This window comes from Mustela nivalis (genome assembly GCF_964662115.1).
Source record: "Mustela nivalis genome assembly, chromosome: 15".
Taxonomy (NCBI): Eukaryota; Metazoa; Chordata; class Mammalia; order Carnivora; family Mustelidae; genus Mustela; species Mustela nivalis.
The window spans coordinates 80962733-80984686 of record NC_139034.1 but is presented as its reverse complement, the minus strand read 5'-3'; the positions used below and the strand labels follow the sequence as shown (position 1 = coordinate 80984686).

Here is a 21954-nt window from a genome sequence, read left to right as displayed (position 1 = left end):
CTCCAATGTTCTGTCATTTCCTGAGTGGTTTCTCAGTGTCACTTAACTGACATTATTCAACAAACCTTCCCAGCATTAAACATTAACACTGCTTTTTTTCTACGGCGTGGTTCATTATCATGCCAATAAATGATTAATTACAATTCTCCAACCGGACCAATGATTTGGCAGGAACTGTATGATTCATAACCTGTGCTGTGTCGTAATGTTACCTCTGAAAACTGACATGCTAGCATTTATTGTTTTTTATTGCCTCTCCCAGGTGGCTTCTGAAAGAGAAAACCAAGTGACACATGTTTAAGAAGGGTTTAAAAGTTTGATGTGCTTGGATTAGGCATTATTTATCTAGTGAGAAGCAGAAGATTGGTGCTTCTGCGGGCTTCTGCGGGCCTCTGCGGACTTCTGTGACCATCTGAGCAGCAAATCCAGCAATGAATAATTCAACGGGCTGTCCGGCCAGTGCAACTGTGTGCAATGGCACGTCCTGTGTGGTAACTAAGAAAAACTTCAATGACATTCTCAGTGTGGTACTGAGTACTGTCTTGACCGTCCTTTTGGCTATGGTGATGTTCTCCATGGGATGTAACGTGGAAATCAAGAAATTCCTAGGACACATAAAGCGGCCGTGGGGCATCTGTGTCGGCTTCCTCTGTCAGTTTGGAATCATGCCCCTCACAGGATTCATCCTATCAGTGGCCTTCGACATCCTCCCTCTCCAAGCCGTGGTGGTACTCATCATGGGATGCTGTCCCGGAGGAACCGCCTCCAATATCTTGGCCTATTGGGTTGATGGCGACATGGACTTGAGGTAAGATATCTAAAGCTCTGCATACTGCGATCATATTATGAATTAATCTTTTCAGAAGCCTATGTCACTGGGATGTCCGTCTGATCGGCCACTGATCTAGGGTACAACTGAGGAATTAAGCAGAAGAGACTAAATGGATTCGCTCGCCTTCCTGTACAACTGCTTAGCTGTTGGAATTTGGGGGTTATACTTTGTACTTGTGCTTTTTAATCTAACTCAGCCCACAGGCATTTGGATAACTGCTGTTTATCTTTGGGAAACGATCCAGAGGTTTTCAAAAAAGAGATTCTTTCTGAGCCACACGTGTACCTGAAAAAGTTTTCCTTGTTGGTACCAGCAAAACAAAACAAAACAGCTTTTCTCTGTGGTGATAAGAAGCTTCTGAGCGCAATCATGAAATCAAATTGTTCATTAAACAGTAGAATCTGTGCTGAGATAATGGTCAACTCCACAAATCAAGCCAGATCTTTGAAGAAGTGTTTTCCTGGTATAAAGCCTAAGGAAGAATTTGTACATTTGCCTCATTCTGCTGGCATTTAAAGAAAGAAAAGAAAGAAGGAAAAAAAAAACCTACAGCACCTTTTTTTTTTAATTATGCTTACCTTACTATAAAATAGACAGAAAATGGTTTCTCTGCTTCTCACAGAGTAATCTAAATTGCAATGTTTGCCCAATTCTTCCCGTGCCAGTCTGAACTAGCACTGAGGAAAAAAAAAAAAAAAAAACTAATGGAAGTAAGACGAAGCATTAATGTGATGAGACCAAGAAAGTTAGTGCTTTAAGTTGAATAGAGAAATGTCTTTTTCCTTCCCTGACAATTCCTCATTTCCTGGGAAAGGTATGCAAAGCAGCCAGGAGTTAATGTAACGAGTGCTTATTAAATACTATATGGTAGGTAATCAGCTCTGTTAATCACCAGCTACTCTACTCAGAAGAGAGAAGCTTAAAGTATAGAAATGTAACCGCTGCAAAGTGTACAACGGTATTCCATGTTAATGCGGTGCCTACTGAGCAACTGGGAGCTTCCGTCTCATCCCAGCTGGGGCTGATCCTCCCAACGCTTCAGAAAAGCCACACAAACGATGTGTCTGCACTTCACGTATTTTTCACTTAAGGAAATACCATATCCTCCTTGCAAGAGATTTTTTTTTCCCCCCCTAAGGAAGTCCTGTAAAGAACAAAGGATAGCAACTGTTCAGGTTTAGTTAATCTGTGAACCACCACATAGCAATACGGTCCTTTTAGACTTCACCTTAGTTTGTTCTGAAATTGTTCTTCAAGTCTCAAAGCCAGCACCCACGACAGCGAGTGAGCTGAATTGAATATGGGACTTTGACACCCGCTGACCAACTTTTCCATAATATTTGTAACTCTTGAGCAAAATGAGAGAGTCTTCTACCTCAGGATAATGCCACACGTGTAATCGTTTTTGTAAGATGGGAAAGTATGCACGATGCTGGGTTATTTGGCTGTTGAAACAGATTTCTTTCTGCAGGCTACAACTATAGGGACCTAATCTAAAAGCTCCAACTTACACTTTTCTGTGGTCTTAAGGAAATCTTACTGGTCTTGAAACAGATGATTATGTAATCCTACCTACCTTATATAACAACTCCTCAAAAAAATAAAAATATGTTTTTCAAAAAACCCAACCAAAGTAGAATATGAAACCTTGGGAGAAAACGTCCAGCTGAATCAGTGTATACGAAAGGTGCAACAAGTCAGAATTATCCCTGAATGGGACATACGACATTGGAATTTTTAATTTTCGTTCTAGAAAATGTGTACTCCACAGAACCCCCTTGTCTTGCAATAACATAATAACACCAATGGCTCTCCAGGCCAGCAGTCACCTTGCCGGCAACTCGACCTATCCAGAACTCAAACAAGACCCAGGAAAAGACTCTACACAGCCAAAATAAATCCAGCTTAATCTGACAAATGTTCCTTACACAGGACCTTCTTCATCCCCTAGTCCTAGAGCTCTATCATGCTATTTCCCAGCACTGAAATAAGTGAAATAAGTGAAAATAAGAGGTGGGAGCAGGGAACGAGGCACCAGAGGGGAAGGCCTATGTCCCACAGCAGCAAGTGACCCAGAAAGCCTGACCTCCAGAGAGAAGACCAAAAAATGCCTGCAAAGTGATGAAGACAACTCACAAGACACAGGAGCCTCTGCATCACTTCATCTAGAGCCCAGCGGCTCTATAAACACAACCATCCGGAGGACATTGCTATATTTTAGCAGAGCACATCATGATGCCTATCATGACGGCTCATGATCTTTGAAAGGAGTTCAATCATGCCACTACGTAAGATGATGACCTTATGCATCATACATGTTAAAGGAAAAGCCGTTCAAATATTTCTTTAAAGCAAATTAAGAGATTATCACCTCAGCAATTGGGAAACAGTTTTCCAACACCTTCCATTCTTTTGGAGTCGATTCTGTCCTCTGAGAACTTCACCTTCTCCACTTAAACTGGGAACTCCGGCAATGGCGACCAAGATAGGATTGTTGAGACCAACAGGTATCTGTACTGCCTCCTAGTTGCTCGGACAGATACCACACAGTGCCACAAAACTACTCCATCTATAGCAACTTTCCTGGTTGTGGTTTCTGGGGGATGAAACCAAATCATCTCCCCCAGAGCCTCCTGTTCCCCCCTCCCACTCCTAAGTCCATCGCCCCTCCCCCCGTTGCCCCCTCTCACTCCCACTCCCATCCCCTGTCCCCACTGTCCCCCCTTCACACCCTTGTCTCCTCCTCTCCTCCTCATCCCTCCTCATCTGAACCTAGGACGCCATTACATTTTGCAACCTGTAGTGAAAAAGAATAAACATCAACAACACAACAACAGCAAAAGCAGACGGCCATCCCTAACGAAATTATGGACCACGCTCATTGAAGTAGAGCAAGTGATATTTCAGCTCCTTCTCAGATCTCTCCAGCCTAGAAAATTGTTGCAAGAATCTCATTAGCGTACAGGTATTTTTACCAGTTCTAGCTGGGCTATGGGTATCCTATGCGCAAAATGTTTCTGGGAGAAATGAAGGTGACATTTTCAGGTGAATCTGCTGGGGGCAGGACCCAGAGTTCAGGGGACACAGAGACATCTGTCTCCTTTGTGCCTGCTGTCTTCCCAGAGATCCCCCATTTTCCAGCCTCCTTTCTGAGCAATGACCTCAGCCACACCATGCAAGGACTTTTTCCTCTATTTTCCCTTTTTTGACTTCATCTCTGTAGAATCCCTGCTCATGCGTCCTTTCCTCCACTGCCCCCAATTCCTTGACTGCCATCTGTTAGCTACACTCCCTTTAGCTATTTTCTAATATTAATACTTTCTAGATTTTTCTTCCACGTCCTTTGTTCTCTGACTAAAGACTGTTGCATTTTTTCATCTTCCAGATCAGTTTTCATGGTTAATTCAGTTGTTCAAGATCAAGATGAGCCACATTTCTGGCTTATCATAAATGTGAAGCAATCTCTCCCATTGAGACCACATAGATGTCCAGCTCCTCTCTACTCTGAGCTAACCTAACAGTATTTGACTTTTTCTGTTTTTCCTGATAACCAAACTTTATTTCTCTCATGTAGCATTTATTTTTATTTTACTAGCCAGCATTGACCAGGCACTGTTAGGAGTCATGCACAGTACCAGTATTCCATACACATTGGTGTACTCAACTCTCAAGACAATCCTCTTGAGATAATACTATGATTTTCTGCCCTTGACAGATGATAAAATTAAGGCTCATAACCTTCACCAAAGTCACAAAGGCAGTACATGTCAAAATTATAATTTGGATCCAGACTTATCCAGTTATCCCTACCCAGACTCTTAACCTCTGTTCAACATTGTTTCTATCACTTACCACATCCCCAATTTCTAGCACTATCTGTATACACTTTGATTTTTCAAATTTGGTGTTTCACTTCAAATATGATAACAGTCTTGGCTTTCCTCATCACTAACATCACCAAATTCCTCAACACTTACTGAGTTCTCATTTATTGTTTTTATTTCTAAAAAGAAAACCTTTAATAGAGCTAAACCCAAAAATTAAAGACAAGAGATATTTTTGCTTTTCTTATGTTTTTCCTCATTCCAATAAAAATTCATGGTAGTATTTCTATGTAGACACCTATGCTTCTTATAAAACTTCAGATTCCATTCAAGTAAGATGATTTTTTTCTTTTGCTAATCTATTCCCCTATATTGCTCCCTAAAACTATTACCTTTAAATTGTTTTTCATCTCATTTTGAGTGGCTTGATATTGTTCTCATATTAGTTTAAATGGCATCAACTTCTGGGCCATCTAGTCTCCTGTACCTCTGCAATGCCTCACCGTCAAGGTGGCCCACCAAAGCTAGACCATTCCGTTCGCCAACTGTTGACTTGTCCTTCCTCATGTTCTTTAAGAAACTATTCTTGCTAGGGCACCTGGGTGGCTCAGTGGATTAAGCCGCTGCCTTCAGCTCAGGTCATGATCTCAGGGTCCTGGGATCGAGTCCCGCATCGGGCTCTCTGCTCTGCAGGGGGCCTGCTTCTTCTCTCTCTGCCTGCCTCTCTGCCTACTTGTGATCTCTCTCTGTCAAATAAATAAATAAAATCTTTTTTAAAAAGAATAAATTAATTAAAAAAAAGAAACTATTCTTGCTAAACTCAAAACCATGATACAACTTCATAAGTTGTCTTAGCAATAATTCAAAATTGAAGCTTTCCCACAGAAATTTGAAAGAAAAAAACAAAGAAAGAAACAGACTGCCTTTGAAATGCTGTTCTCATAGTTTAAAACAAAAAAAACTCTTGGCCCCCTTTTTGCTCTCTGATCCCGGTAGAAAACACTTTCTTTCGTGCACCCCTCCCCTGTCCTCTTCACTCTGGAAAGTACACTAGACTCTGAGATAAAAGGGATGTCATCATGGCCCTAACCTTAAATCCATTCTAATTTGGTTTTTAAATAAACGATAAAAAAGAGGGCTCTTAGGTGGCTCAGTCGTAAAGCATCTGCCTTTGACTCAGGTCATGATCCCAGGATCCTGGGATCGAGCCTGCTTCAGGCTTCCTGCACCCCGGGAAGCCTGCTTCTCCCTCTCTCACTACCCCTGCTTGTGTTCTCTGTCTTGCTGTGTCTCTCTGTCACAAACAAAATCTTTAAAAAATAAGTAAATAAAAATAAAAAAGATAATGTCAAAGGAAGGGAGAGAGTTTATAAACTCCAGTATTTTAATTATAAGTAGGACTGTTCCTGAAAAGTATTGTTCTGGTTTTGGATTCTGCCTTAGCGTCCCTTTTTTGTATCTCAATTAAGTTAACCTGTCACCATAAATAGATGGAACTTCTTGGAAATGTTTTACGTGTATCCCTAGCATTGGTTGGTGTTATATTATTTTAGCTGCACTAAGACTAGTACTTTTTTTTCCTAAAATCTTTAAACACATTTTAAGTGAGATCATCTACAGTTTTTTTTAATGGTTATTAAGAAAGTTAAGCCCCGATAAACATTATTGCCACAACGCTTATTTTCATGCCAAAACTGTTTCATACGTTAAAATGAAATTCCTTACCTCCAGCTGTTTCCTTTAACACTTGTGTAGTGTGGTTGTTGGTGTTTGTGGGGGGCAGGGGAATGGGAGGGCACAGGTGATAAAAATAATTTCACATTTTCCTTCAAGTCCACATATAATATCTTTAAGAAATTACTATACCGATAGTCTCCAATGCTACAACTTTTGGAGAAAGAACTTTCAGAAAAATTTCTTTAGTTTCCTGATTCTGTATTATGCCAGAACCCCCCACCCCACACACACACACACACATGCATACACACAATGGCTGGATGGCTACACAGTAACTGAATTTTAATAAAAGCCTTGCCTTACTCTAAGTACTGGACTCATTGGGTCATTAGTCCTCACAGCCTATGAGGTGGCGACAATTTTATCTTCATTTCACAGATAAGGCAGCTGGCAAAAGGAAGTCAAGTAAATTACCCAAAGAATAGAGTGTAGTAAGTGGCCACGCCTGCTTCCAACCCAGAGTGTCTGGCTTTAATGTCGGCCCAGACATTTAACAGCTCAGTATCCCAGGAAGAGAATGTGCCTCTGGGCTCATGGCCCTTAGACGGGACCAGGAAGACCCACTACCCAAACACCTCTCTTCCGTCCACTGTCACGTTGCTGAAAATAGCCCCCATTCCACGTATTCTTCCATGTCAAAAGCCAAAGTCCGCTTACCCAGCCAGGTCCACTCACTGAGACCCAGATGCTCTCAGGAGGAACAGTACCAAACCCTGGTTCTTCTGGACACACGTTTGGTAAATTTCTTAGTGGAAAATAGAATCCAGGCCTCCCCTGCCTGCTCAGTTCCTCTTTCTTTCTCAGGTCACAGGCATTGGGAAAATAATCTGTCTGCTTTCAAAAAAGACACCGAGGCTCCCTCTCTTGGGTATGTGTTCTCCTCCAAAGGTCCAGGGAGACCCAACTCGTCTCAGTTCAGGCAAACACAGCAAAGCCCCTAAAGTCTTGGCTGGTATAGATGTGTTTGCTCTTCTCTGGCGGAAAGTCCAAACGGTGGAGTGTCCAAGCACTTTGCACCTTTCTAAATAATAAATTAAAGCAGCCATTAGCTATCTTCTCTGATCCTTGAGAACCCATGGGGAGGGAGGAATGACCCAAGACAAACTAGAAAAACAAATCCAGATCTCAGCATTTTACCCAAGGCTGGGACCTGCACAGAGATGGGCGCATGTCTGTGTCCATCCATCAGCCTGGATGCTGCTGCTGTCGGAGCATCTTTTGTGGGACTTCCTAATCCCAAATTGCACCATGAAGCAAGCTCTCGCCGTAGAAAGCCCAGGTGGACGAATCAACCTGCCCATTTCCTTTCAGCATCAGCATGACCACATGCTCCACGCTGCTTGCCCTGGGAATGATGCCGCTGTGCCTCTTTATCTATACCAAAATGTGGGTCAACTCTGGGACGATCGTCATTCCCTTTAATAACATAGGTAAGTAAGTCATGAATATCCCCTTCCTATTCCGTTTATCTTCAGGCCAGGCTCAGCCCCAGCTTGCACCAGCCCTATTGCGATTTCATTACAACTCATGCCGCATTTCAATGCAAGTTGGCAGAATCCAACGCCAAACCTTGACCCCACAGGAAAACTTGCTTTTCCTCCATCGAAATCATCAGGTAGAGGGGCTGACTGAAGACTTCGCTGTCTGGACCTCAGGAAGCCAAGATGGCTGGGACACAAGAGGCTCTGTCCTTTATGTAACCCATAGTACAATTAGCTCGTGGGAACATGAGTTTGCTCCCAGACATTCAGATCGAAGAAATATTTAAAAAAAAAAAAAATCTACCAATGATTTGAAATTAGGGCACCTAGTAAGCAATTATGAGTGTGGCACTTGGAAACTACCAGATGAGACATACTGTAGATCACACTTGACTGTGAGCCACTGTGAAGAGGGAAAGGTGACTGGCGTTTACCATAGCGCAGGAGTCAAGTCTGCTAGTCATGACCCTGTCTCCACTCATGTTGCTCCCAGATGTTTACCCCCACCTCAAAGGGGCTGTTGTTCTGTTTCTGGGACAGCGGATGACAGTGGGAAATTAAGTCATTTGTGTAACATGGGATTCAGGGTAAGATGAACTACTTCCCAGCCCTCCCAAACTAGGCATTTCTCACAGAGCTATAGTCATAAAAGATGAGACACAGGTGAGATCGTACATATCGCCAGGTACGCGGCACACTGCGCAGCCATTATTCAGCTGACCGGCCGCCTCGGGAGGTGTGGGTGTTCACTGAAGAGAGCTTCGTGTAAACGAAGCTAAGTCACGACTCAGAAGGATGTTTGTAAAGGAATTCCTGTTGGCATGGGAAGCTGGACAGCTGTGTCGAAAATCCTTTGTTTCTACAAAAGATTGTTTCCATGATAAAAATGGGATTGGGGCCTACACAACTGAATTTGAGCAAACTTTGAAAATGCTAATCAGGGACGACCTGTATTGGCATATCTTCCTCAGTATGGGATTTCTCTGCACAAGGTCCTTTTACTGACCTGGGCAACTCCATCATACCAGATATAATCACCCACAAACAGGTTTTAGGGTGACCCTGCAGAATCAGTCACCTCCTAGGCCTCATGCTCCTTAACTCTCAGTCCACCCCCCAGGAGGGCATCTTCCTTCAACTCAAACAATGTAGACTGTTTCCATGGTGTACATTGTAGGTCTCCCAAAGAACCTGTCTGCTGAGTAAGGACCTTAATTCTGTATTACTTATTGTTTTAAAAAATACTTTAAGCTTGGGGTAACGGGGTGTCTCAGTAGTTAAGTGTCTGCCTTCGGCTGGGGTCATGATCCCAGGGTCTGCTCAGTGCGAAGCCTGCTTCTCCCTCTTCCATTCCCCCTCTCATGTTCCCTCTCTCACTGTTTCCCTCTGTCAAATATATAAATATGTGTCTCTCTGTGCCAAATAAATAAATAAAATCTTTTTAAAAATACTTTAAGCTTTAAAATATTCTCCTCTAGATTTCCATTCCCATCTGGAAAACATTCCAGGGTAATATTGAATAATTTGAACTATAGTATGAATGACTTATACCACACCCTTTAATGTGAATAAATTTTGAAAGGACGAAAACATAAGAAAGAGTAATTAGCACCTCAGTGGAGGTAAAAGTCATCAGAGAAGAGGTCAGAACAAAAAGAAAAGAAAATAGGAAAAAAAAGAAAAGAAGAGGAAAATATTAAAATAATAATAGTGATGATGATGAATTTGAAGAAACAAAAATATTAACTCTGCTTATTCACCATTTTGTCCAGGCTTGCTTTCCAATTTAACCTTCCTGCTATTGGTTTGTCTAGACCTTTAAGAAAACAAGCAACCCGATTACTTCACAAGTTGTTCTCAACACTCTAGAGAAGGGAGCTAAGGCCCAGGGTAAAGGTTTCATTTGTCCCAGATGAGCAAGGAGCTGGAAGTGCCCCTGGGCTGCGCATGCTCTCTGTGGGCAGGACCCCAAACCCAGGCCCCCCACGATGCCCACTCGCTCTGAAGGGAAAACACCCTCGCTAAGCTCTCCTATGGGTGCGTGGAGGTGGAGGAGGGCAGCCCCACAGTTGGCGCCGCTGAAAAGAGCTGCCACCGGTTGCCATTCCTGCCTCCCCCTCCGCGGTCTCTTGGACGGTGTCCAGCGCCGTGCACTGTGCACCTGCCTCATCACCTAATTCCCCCAGCAGCAGCAGAAGCTAGACATAACTCTGCCCACTTCACAAATGGGGGAAATCAGAGCGCAGAGGGGCTGGGCGGTTTGCACCCTCCCCACGGCCTGTAGGGTTCCACTCTGAGCCAACCTGGCTCCACGACCCCACTATGCCTGTCCGCCTCTCGCTTTTATCCACCTTTCCTTCCTCCTATATGTGCTCTGTAAACTCAATCAAGGCTGAGTTATGGTTCAGGTGGTGCAACCACCAGCCGTGGTTTCCGGTGGAACTGGACAGGCCTTTTTGACACGGGCCCGGGGGTGGGGGGCGGTGTGCAGGCACTTAAAGAAGAGGGAAAACAGCCCTGAGAAAGAAAGAGAATCTTTACCCCACTGGGGAGTCAAGAGTCACACCAACCCACCTCTTCAGGTGGGAGCCGCACACTCCAAGCGCAAGGAAGGGCAAAGAATGTCTTTTCTGGTCCACTTCTAGTCCCGGAAAAACTGTCTCTGGCCTCCTTTGTTGAGGAGAGGAAACACGATTTGGGCAGGTGGTCCTGCTTGCAGGCTTATCCTATAGCCTTAGGCTGGAGATCCTATAGCCTCAGGGAGGAGATAAAGGCTCAGCATGAGGGGCCCGACCATGGTGAGGCAGGAGGAGAGGGTCGTTCCCCGCACAGAGCCAACACATTTAAAGTACACAGTACCCAAACCTAACCACACTGACATTCCAAGCACAGCATTTGCACCAATTTAAGTTACCACACTACAAGCAATGCATATCAAGATGGTTGTAATTTAAGGCCTACAAACTTCACACAATTTAGAGAATAGTCTGGACACCCCAGGGAAGAAGTCTCCTTCCTCCCAAAGGGGATTTTTCTGGGAGCTCTCACCAGCCTATGTACCAACAACTGTTCCATATCCTGTGTTCCACCATTTTCTCCCCATGTGTTCCCCCATCTTCCTTTTTCCTGCCGCAGGTACTCCTGGCCATGCCTTGATCCCTTTGAGTAATTTCTGGGAAAAAGTAACTGCTGACCTTTGTATTGCCAGGAAGACCAGAACGCTACAAAGAAATTATGTTTTCATCACTGTTGTGTTCATTTTAAATTCATATTTACAGCCCTGCAATCTAGAATCCATTTTCGAATCCTCATTGAATCTACTCCAATGCTAAGTAAAAACCACTTTCGAAATTTCGTTATTCCATTCCACTTTCCCCTACTGCTTTAAAAGGATATTTGAAAAAGAAACAGCCCATCAGAAGTTCGAAGTTGTTGGTACTATATTATATAAAAGCAGTGATTGGACCAATGAGTGTTAAGTAACATGGAGGAACAAACCACATGGCATGGGAACAGCAGTAAATCTAACACAGAGAAATTGAAGTACGACTCTTTTATCTGGCTGGGTGAGCACGTTCCTGCAAAGAATTATAATTACTTGAGAGGTCGCCAAATATATTATCTCACAGAAAATTTAAAGCACGCTTTTTCAACCTCTTCTCTCACCTCTCTGCCGTAGATTTGAATAACCGAGCTGAGTCTGAGCCAGAAGTCATTAGCCCATGGAATGCCTGGAGAATTTTGAACTTTTTGTTTTATCTCTACTATGGGGAAGTAACAGGGAGATGTATAATATCTGTGTGTACCCCACAAACATCAACATATACACAAAGTTTAAAGAGGTATTTTTCCTAGGATATAAAGATCCAAAGAGCAAAGAAGCCAAGATTCCAATAAATTGAAACTAAAAAAGTATCAGTATAAAGAGCACCAAAAAGGATTTATACCATCCCTATTATCAAGGCTGTATCGGCAGTATGAAATTATTTACTGAAGTGGGTAAAGACGGAGAGTTTATTGTTGTTTTGCTTGAGTCTGTTTTGGGTGTTCAAGAAGGGAGACCAACCAAGCTTTCTTCAAGCAGCTACTCTTTTCTTTTCCTCTGTCCTGTGCTCTGTGTTCTGCTGATGAAATGTCTCCTCTGTCATATTTAGGTACATCTTTGGTCGCTCTTGTTGTTCCTGTTTCCATTGGAATATTTGTTAATCACAAATGGCCCCATAAAGCCAAGATCATACTTAAGGTAAGTGCTCCATGCCATAGGTTGAAAAATGAAATGCTCCACATTGTGAATTCCAAATTGGTTCTGGTGAATTCTAAATCAGTTTTCTCATCATATTAAAATCCTCCATCTAGGGGGACTTGATGTTGTTAGATATGCCATCCACTCTTCTAGAATGCCTTTCCTGATCCCACTACAGGGCAGAATTCTATGCCCACTTTGAGATACTCAACTCAAATACTGCCTCCTGATTTTACTCTACCTTGTACTCGCATGGCACTTGGCTCTGATCTCTGTTCTGTGGTTCTGTATTATAAAATAGACCAAGAAAGCTGTTTGAAAATAGATCATCTGTTTCTTATCTCTGAATCCATATGGCCAGTTCAGCACCTGGCAACTGGTAGATGTTAGTACCCATTAGTAATCAGTAACCATGCATTCCCCTTCACCTGCTGTATTCTACCTAGGTGAGATGGATAAGATAAAGACACAGAGGATATAAATATCCAGATACTAATACAGATAAAGGTATAGATAGATGTAGATGCAGGCATACATATATCCCATTGATCAGGAGACAAAATAAGCTAGCCAGTGTTCTTTGTTCCTCTAGACCAAAAAAATAAAAAAATTATAATCTCAAATTTTTTTTTAATATGAAAAGGCGAAAACAGTAATAACAGTAGTTTGTTTGCATATGCTCTTTTAAGTTTCGTAGAGTTTTACATCCTTTGTCTCACTATCATCATCATGTAAAGTATCTAGGGCAACATTTTATCTTCAGCTACAGATGAAGAAAGCAGGACTAGTAGAAGTTGTATGACTTACCAAAGGAAGGAGAGCAGGAGGAGTTGAATCTGGAGGCCAGGTCTTCCAGTTCTTGCTGACTTGGCTTTCTTCCTCTCCAACAAGGATCATTTCCAAGCTAGAACGTCTTCTTCAGGCTAATGGAGCATGGACATTAGAGGTCTTGATATTTTCTAAAAAATGAGAACATAGGACAAACACCGCAGTTTCTGGTGAGCTGACCACAGTCATCAGGAGGGGAATACACTGCACAGTGACTTCACTGTCTCAGCTGTTGGGTCTGCTTGTGTCTTACTTCCAGATCGGGTCCATCACAGGCGCAATCCTTATTGTGCTCATAGCTGTCGTTGGAGGAATCCTATACCAGAGTGCCTGGATCATCGCTCCCAAACTGTGGATCATAGGAACGCTATTTCCTTTGGCCGGATACTCTCTAGGGTTTTTACTGGCTAGAGTATCTGGTCAACCCTGGCACAGGTATGGTGTTTTGGTAAATCAGACTGGAAATTTTCTTCTGTAAGAGTTGTAGTATGCATTTGTTGGGGCTGCTGTAAGGAAGTACCCCAGACAGGGTGGTTTAAACAACAGAAGTCTACTTTCACTTGGTATTGGAGGTCAGAAGTCCAAAGATCAGCAAGCCAGAGGGATGGTTCCTTCTGAAGGCTGTGAGGGGAAATCTGTCCCAGGCCTGTCTCCATAGCTTATAGATGGCTGCTTTCACATTGTCTTTCTTCTATGAATTTTTCTGTATTCAAATGTCCCCTTATGATAAGGACACCAGTCATACTGGATTAGGGCCCACCCTCATTACTTTACCTTAACTAAGCATATCTGTGATAACTATATTTCCAAATAAGTCCACATTCTGAGGTCCTGGGCATTAGGACTTCAGCATATCCATTGGGAAGGAAACAATTCAACCCATAACAGCTGTAAATACTGCTAAAAATTTGAAATTTTTCACCCTCAATAACATTCACCCCATTTCCGACTATGTCATGATATAGACTCATTCATTTCTAAATTATATAAGCCCCCCAGAAAGAAAATACTGACAGCCTCTCTGTTGCTCAAATGCTTGGGGACCATTCCCCACACAATGAAGATTGACCCCTTCAGTGACTCACACTCTTGTTTTCCAAACAGAGTAACTTCAGCAAAAGCACTCAGGCTGGCCTTGTCACTCACAAGGGCTCCTCCAGCCAGCGGCAGGATGGACTCACCATCCCAAGGCACTGATGTTAGAACTGGGGTTAGCATGTATGAGTCTGGTCCCAAGTAGAAACCTTTCTTCTCCTACCAGCCCGTCTGACTCCATGGGCAGAAAAAAAAGCAGGTGTCAGCGTCAGGGCATGTATGAGGCTAGGAGATGCGCAGGACTGGGTAGTGGAGAGTGTTACATATATGTCATCAAGCCGACCTGGGCCTACCACTTACTGACCTTGGGACCTCAGGACAGGCATTCACTCTTCCTCTGACTTTTCTCATCTGCACAATGGGGCAATAACATCTACCTGGCAGACTTTTTTTTTTTTTTTTTTTTTAGTCAAGATTTAGTCAGAAAAACAATACCAACTTAAAATTGAAAGAACTCTAACAAATACTCTATCTTGAGTGTTTTCTCAGCTCCTGCTCTGTGCTCTGCACAGTTACCAAGGGCATAATCGAAAAGAGTGAAATGAGCCCACTTTGAATTTATGGAACACTAATATAAATGATCCTGCTCTTTTCATATCTGTATTTTTAATTTTTAAATGTCTGCTTTAAATGTATATGTATTATTCAAAATGTGATTTTATTTATATTGAATATATTACCTACTAATAAAGATTATGCCATAATATAAAGTCTTTATATATAAGTATATATACATATATATACACACATATATACAGATACAAAGATATACACAGATATATAATATATAGACACAAATATAGATCTATTCCACTGCTCAGGGGACTAAATAAGCAAGTCAGTGTTCTTTGTTTGTCTGGACAAAAAAAAAAAAAATTATCTTTAAATCTTTTTTAATGAGAAAACAGTAACAACAATGGTTTTATTTGCATATGCTTTTTTAACTTTTGTAGAGTTTTATATCCATTTTCTCAATATCATAACAACCATAAAAGGTGAGTAGGGTGGGCACAGTTGGGTGGCTCCGTTGGGTAAGCATCCCACTCTTGTTTTCGGTTCAGGTAATTGATCTCAGGGTCCTAGGATTGAGCCCACATGGGGACTCCTGCTCTGCAGCTAGTCTACGTGTCTCCCTCTCCTTCTGCCTCTCTCCCGCGCACTCTCATGCGCACTCTCTCTCTGTCAAAAGGAAGGGTAAATCTTTAAAAAGAAGAAAAGGTAACTAGAGCCAGATATTATCTATGTATATAGAGAGAATATTTATATAGTATACAATAATATATATTAAGAAGTTATATATCTATGTAGTTTAAGTAAAAGTACATGTTGAATAAATATATACATTCAAAGAAGGTATGAATATATACACATATATGTACTTGTTCTCATTATGTCTGCCTTTTTTTGAGAGAGAGAGAGAGCACACACGCAAGTGTGCAAAGGGGAAAGCGGGGCAGGAACGGAGAAAGAGGGAGAGAATCTGCAGCAGTCTCCACAACCAGCGCGGAGCTCTACGGGGCTCAGTATCCGACCCTGAGATCCTGACCTGAACTGAAATCAAGAGCTGTGGGCTTAACCAACGGAGCCACCCAGGCGCTCCCACATTATATCTGCTTCCAGCGTTATTCAATAACAAGTAAAAACTACTGACAGCAAAAGGGTAACTCCTCTTAACGTGTCTCATAGGTGCCGGACAGTTGCTTTGGAAACAGGGATGCAGAACACTCAGCTGTGCTCCACCATCGTGCAGCTCTCCTTCACCCAGGAGGAACTCAACCTCGTGTTTACCTTCCCACTCATCTACAGCATCTTCCAGCTTGCCTTCGCAGCAATATTCCTAGGAAGTAAGGAGTAATGCGAATCATGTGTTGCTGATGATGTTCCTCTTTGAGAAAGCCTCAGGGAGCTAAGATGGCATTTTTTTTTTTTAATAATATTTTGTGGCAGTGAATGTCATAAGTTAAACTCCTTTCTGGTGGGAAAAAAAAAAAAAGGATGGGAAAAGCTACCTATTATTTTACCATGACATCCCAAGAAGATTGCAATTTTATCAGAAGGTTCTAGTAAAGAGTATTTATTTATTTTTATATATTTTATGTAATTTTTATATATTTTATGTATTTTTATATTTATATATTCTATATAGTTATTACTTTTAAATAATGAGTAATAGAGGTCAATTCTCTCCATCAGCTTTCTTTTTCTCAATAATTAGGGAGACATATTAACCTGTTAGGAGAATTTTATTGTGTCTTTCTACATGCTTCCAGAAACCCCAAGCTGGGCATTTTTTCCAGATCATCATCTTGATATGCTTTGTAAATATGGGCTATTATCCAAAACAGTGGTATACAAGGGATATTTATCAGGCTAAGTTATACTGGAAGATAGATATGAGTGCGTGTTCATGTGTGCCTACACTGTGTAATGTCCATATAATTGAAACAGTCAAAGCAAACACATCCTTTTTTCAAGTCCTAGGGATAACTAACCTGGTTTTTCATTTTCCTCTACTGTAGTTTCCAGCTCTAGTCCTTAGCACCTGCTACCTGTTGCCTTCACCTAGTTAAAGCTTGCCTTGCATTTTCTTCTCCAGGGACTGATATGTTTAACCTCTATTTTTAAACTGTACTTTTTTTTTTTCTAAATAAACAGACTGATACCTTAAGCTCATTGATTTTTAAGGAGGGTTATATAGTGAAGGTGAAAGACACAAATAATGACAGTGTTAAGCTGTAGAATGTCCAGTGGTCCAGTGTTGTTTGTGTCTGGTTTGGCTTTGTTCTTCACTACAATAGGTATTGCACTTGCCCGTAGGCACTAACTCTTCTCTGTGCTACTGTCCAGAACACTATTCTCAAAGCAGAGTTTTCCTTCTCATATAAGACTCTCCGGGTCCATTCGGAAACTTTCCACTGATCTATCACTCACACAGGAGACAGAAGTCCATGGTCTAATAACCTTGTTGTCATGTATGATAGACATACATCCAATTCGGTACACCTTGAGATTTTTCCGAATAATTCGCTAATGATGTCTACCAGAAAGCCAGAGAAAGCAGACTGGTTGATAGACCAATTCAGTGAATTTGCTCGTTGAATAACTAACTCAAAAGAGGCTCATAAATAAGCCAAAGGAATGATGGGCAGGGAGGTACTGGTATTGGTCTTACACTTTCCCACATTTTTATTAGTAAAAATAAAGATGAGGAAGTCATCATTATTAATTACATGCAGTGCCTGGAAACATATTCTGGTAAAAGGATTAGAAGCTTTAATTTTTCTGGAACAAGGGAGAGAGGAATGGAAGGGACAGAGGGAGGAAGAGAGGAAGGACAGAAGGCAGGAAGGGGAAGGGGAGGAAAGGAAGAAGGAAAGAAGAGAATAAACAATTTGGTTAAATAAAATAAGTGGTGTGTGTTGAAGAAGTCCCAGCTGAAAACAATTTATAATAAAACTGCTGGACTATTTTAATGAACCACAAGCTCAGTTCAATAGACTCAATAGCTCAGTGGCTTCAAAATTAATATATTGCTAAAGGGACCAGTAAGGAGACATGGATTGTGACATATTAAGATCTCTGAAGCAGATCCTTGTCTCTCTCAGCTGTGTATCATGAGAGGGAACATTTCCGGAGCAGTGACTACTCTCCCAGGGCCATACTAGGCGTCTTACTGTTTTATTTTTTTTGAAGGTTCACAATTATCCTCTGAGATAGACAATATTAGTATACCTATTGTAAGTGTGAAGTTCCAATAAATAATACTTTCTCTCCCTCTGTTGACTTTGGAACTAATTGAGAAGTAGAAGAAAAATCAGCTGTGTAGATTAAAAAATAGTACTCTTATTACAGATAAAACTTATATAGAAAATATGGCTCAAAATTGCAACCACATGGGCTGATTCACGCCTTTCCACCACCCCACTCATGGGCACGTTGCACGTGTATACACACATACACTGCTCACCTTCCCTTGCCAGGAAATACAACCATCCCTCCCACCATGGCTGGCTGTGGAACTAAAGAACGTCTTCCACTTTCTCTAAGCAACATGCAACCTACAGAAAGTGCAAGCTGATTTTGAGCCACAGATTGTAATCACTGCCCCAAAAAAAAGCTTTTAGCTAATTGTTATGAAACTCCACTAACCTCCTGTGTATTACTTTCTAGCGTATGTGGCATACAAGAAATATCATGGAAAAAATAATGTAGAATTTTCAGAGAGCAAAGACAACGAAATGGTCTCCGGGTCATCGCTCCATAAGGTGAATGAAGGATTTCAACCAGATGGAAGGTAGACACCGCCTGGACAAAAGAGAAAAACTCAAAAGTACATGCTTCTGTTAACAAGATTTGTTGGTTTTGATGGGATATTTGGCAGGAAAAAGTTAAAGTGAAAATTTAAATTCCAGTTGAATCCATACACTGGTTTTGGTACCGAGTGACTGGTGGTTCAAATCCTTAATGTGACAAATATTTGTATATATATATATATATATACACACACACACACACACACACACACACATACATATATATATACTGTCTTTGAAATATGCCCAAGAAATATCCTTGGACCTCCGACTAAAACTGACATTGGTAACACTGAGAACGTCCTAACTCCTGAACAGATTCTTAACCAGAATCTCATAACCTGACTTTTCGTATCTTAATATAGATGCAATGAATTGTTGTTATTATTATAAAATGATCAAGATTTTCTTCAGTATTTACGATTATAAAAAGATTGAAATGAACATCTTCCACTGACATATTAATTACTACTTTGAAAATGTTGTAACCTATTTATTTATATAACTTTGTTGTATAACATGGACAAATGCCTGACTTCCTGTATTAAAAAAAAAAAAAAAAAAAAAGTCAGTCTTCTCCAGGGACTGCCCAAAAGCAAAAATAAGAGAAAAGAGTTACTAAATAGAATTCAATCACCAAATTAGAATCTGGCCCATACTCATCAGTGACCTTATACATTGGTTGCTCTGCCTCAGGAGTCCAGTGACACCACTAGATTTTTTTAGGAAAAGCAGAATTCTTTCCCATGTCTTAAATTTGGCAAAGAGCTCTTCAAGCCCTAGAAAGGGGCTTCTTCAAGGTTTGCCTGTAGGAGGCAGGTCTATTCAGCTCACGGGAAGACCCCACAGTAAGAATCATGGAGCGGGGAGGGGCCAGGAGGCTCAAAGACTGCAGAGATCCTGCAAAAATAAGCCCTACTCTAGTGAGTGAGTTCATTCAGTTCCATGGGAGATGATGGGAAATGCAAGGAAAAACACCGATAATAAAGGCCCACTTGAAATGATAAGGGTGAGTTAGATGTTACAAAAAAAAAAAAAAAAAAAAGAATGAAACCAGGGAGCCACGAGGGAAGTGGGTATTAAACAGTATTTGAAGAAGAGGACATGCCCAGGGCCCAGAAGTCGGGTGGGCCCTGCCCAGTGGGTTGTCTGCGCGCTGTGAGTAGGTGTCACCAGAGGAAGCAGGGGGGATTTGATCAACGGCAGCAGGGTTCCGTGTCAAGGGGGAAACAACTGGCCGCGTGTTGGATCTAATTGAATTTCTTTTCCTTCATTCTGCAGCAAAAGCGGGCACATTCTTAACTCAGATCATAGTGGTTTAGTTCTGTTTTCCATTTGGACATTTTCCCTGCCTCATAGATTTCCTTTCGAGTGTTTGGGTTCCAAAGGGCCTTTTGCATTTGGGTGAGGTGAGTTCAGATCCTGCTGGTGTTCCTCAGCATTCAAAGAACACGAAGATCACCTCTGAGCTTTCAATGGAGGGTGAGGGAATATGCTTTTAAAATTGTAACACTTATGCCTTTTTATAGGAGGGTCACATTTACAACTGAATAAAGCTCCTATATTTTTTTTTCATCATTAGACAAATATATTAAAAGGGACTAAAGATTTTTATTAAAGGCCAGCAGGGGAGACATGGTACAGATTTTCCATTAGGCAGTTTCAAAGAATACACTTCCGAGGGTGCATAAGAAAGACACTGGTCTGTCAAGTACCTCCTGTGCTTTCCTCATCAAACAGAAAACAGGCAGGTGTACTGAAGCCACACAGTGAATTCAGATGATCATTTCAACATACCCAGAGTCGAGGGTTTGGAGGCCAGCAGCTGAAGCAAGCAGGCTTTTCCTCCCTATAGGATCCAGATATGTGAGGCAAAACTTGGCTTTCTTTCATGGAATGGTATCTTGTGAGTTGTGGTTTTTTTCCTGATATGCTCAAGGGAAGAAAAATAGCTGAGCTTTGTAAAATGACAGCTCTGTATTTTTAAATGAGTTTGAAAAGCCGGCTAAATTATGTATTTTTATTGCCTCTGCGAGTATCATATTAAATGAATATTTTATTTTAAAGGCTTAAATAAATGAAAATAATTTTTGTAATGTTTGGTCTGTGTGAGTCTTTGTGACAACTGTCAAGATTTCTTCAATTGTAGAGGTATAAATAAGGTGGGGTTTCTCTAATCTTAGATTGTTCTCTGAGAAGTGCCTGAAAGAAACTCTTAATTAAATATTCTAATAATTGGGTCTCCCACAGATACAGATTGAGGTTGTCCCCAAGCAAATCATACTGGGGGAACATTAATCAAAGACTTAAAAACAGTGTGACAATGACAACCATTTAAAATAATAATAAAAGTATTACATGGACTGGTAAATAAGACTACTATCACCTTTTATGAAAATTTTACATTTTTATCCATAGCGTAATGTATAAACATGAATATGAATATATATGGACATGTATATAGCGAGAGAGAGAACATTAGTATTCAGAGAGACACAGAGAAAGAGACTTCAATTATGGTAGCAGTGCACTAAAATCTCTCACCAACTGGATTGAAGAAATTCTGGATATGAGCCTCATCTGACTCCTCAAAGACATCACTCTGGTTGTCCCTCTAGGAAACTTAACTCCCTTCCAGCAGGAAACAATTTATCTTTCTTGGAATATTTGACAACCCATTGCCTCTCACGTGTTTGCCTCTTCAAAAACCACATTAGTGTAGCATGAGAGTCTTTATACTATGTTACGGATACTCCCGACTCCCGGGAGTTCTTGAAATTGTCCAAGGGTATGCAGGCATGGATAGGGAATCAGTTTCCATCTCTTCAATTTCCATATGTGTGCTTTCCCCAAACTCCCCTGCTTGAGATGCCCCAGGGCTGCACTTGCCCTAGGTTCCCCCTCTCCACCTCCCCTTTCTTGGCAGGGCTCTCCCCTTGAAAGGAAAATCCTACTCTAGCCACCCCTCATCTACCTATGGTGGAGAGGCCCAGGGGAAAAGACAAGACTCAAGCACCAGCTAAAGGAATAATTCAAAATAATAGTGTCTGTGAAAGGCTTCTTATCTTTTTAATTGATTACATACATATCTGTTTAAGACTTTAGGAACAAAGTTTTTTTTTCATATTTTTTTTGTTTTGTTTTGTTTTTTAATTACTTTTCAGTGTACTAGAATTCATTGCTTATGCACAACACCCAGCGCTCCATGCAATACGTGCCCTCCACAATACCCAGAGCCAGGCTGGCCCAACTTCCCAGCCCCCGCCCCTTCAAAACCCTCAGGTTGTTTTGCAGAGTCCATAGTCTCTCATGGTTCACCTCCCCTTCCAATTTCCCTCAACTCCCTTCTCCTCTCTAACTCCCCAGGTCCTCCATGCTATTTGTTATGCTCCACAAATAAATAAAACCATATGATAATTGACTCTCTCTCTGCTTGACTTATTTCACTCAGCATAATCTCTTCCAGTCCCGTCCATGTTGCTACAAAAGTTGAGTATTCATCCTTTCTGATGGAGGCATAATACTCCATAGTGTATATGGACCACATCTTCCTTATCCATTCATCCATTGAAGGGCATCTTGGTTCTTTCCACAGTTTGGC

General features: G+C 41.4%; 1 protein-coding gene across 1 annotated transcript; it reads left to right on the top strand.

Annotated features, from left to right (window-relative positions):
- The first annotated feature begins 212 nt into the window (after positions 1-212).
- On the top strand, positions 213-20449 carry SLC10A2 (solute carrier family 10 member 2). The gene is made up of 6 exons (XM_082700289.1): positions 213-808; positions 7705-7823; positions 12029-12117; positions 13205-13380; positions 15727-15884; positions 18211-20449. The coding sequence occupies exons 1-6, from the start codon at positions 432-434 to the stop codon at positions 18336-18338; spliced, it is 1047 nt and encodes a 348-aa protein (XP_082556415.1). The 5' UTR covers positions 213-431; the 3' UTR covers positions 18339-20449.
- The last annotated feature ends 1505 nt before the right edge of the window (positions 20450-21954 follow it).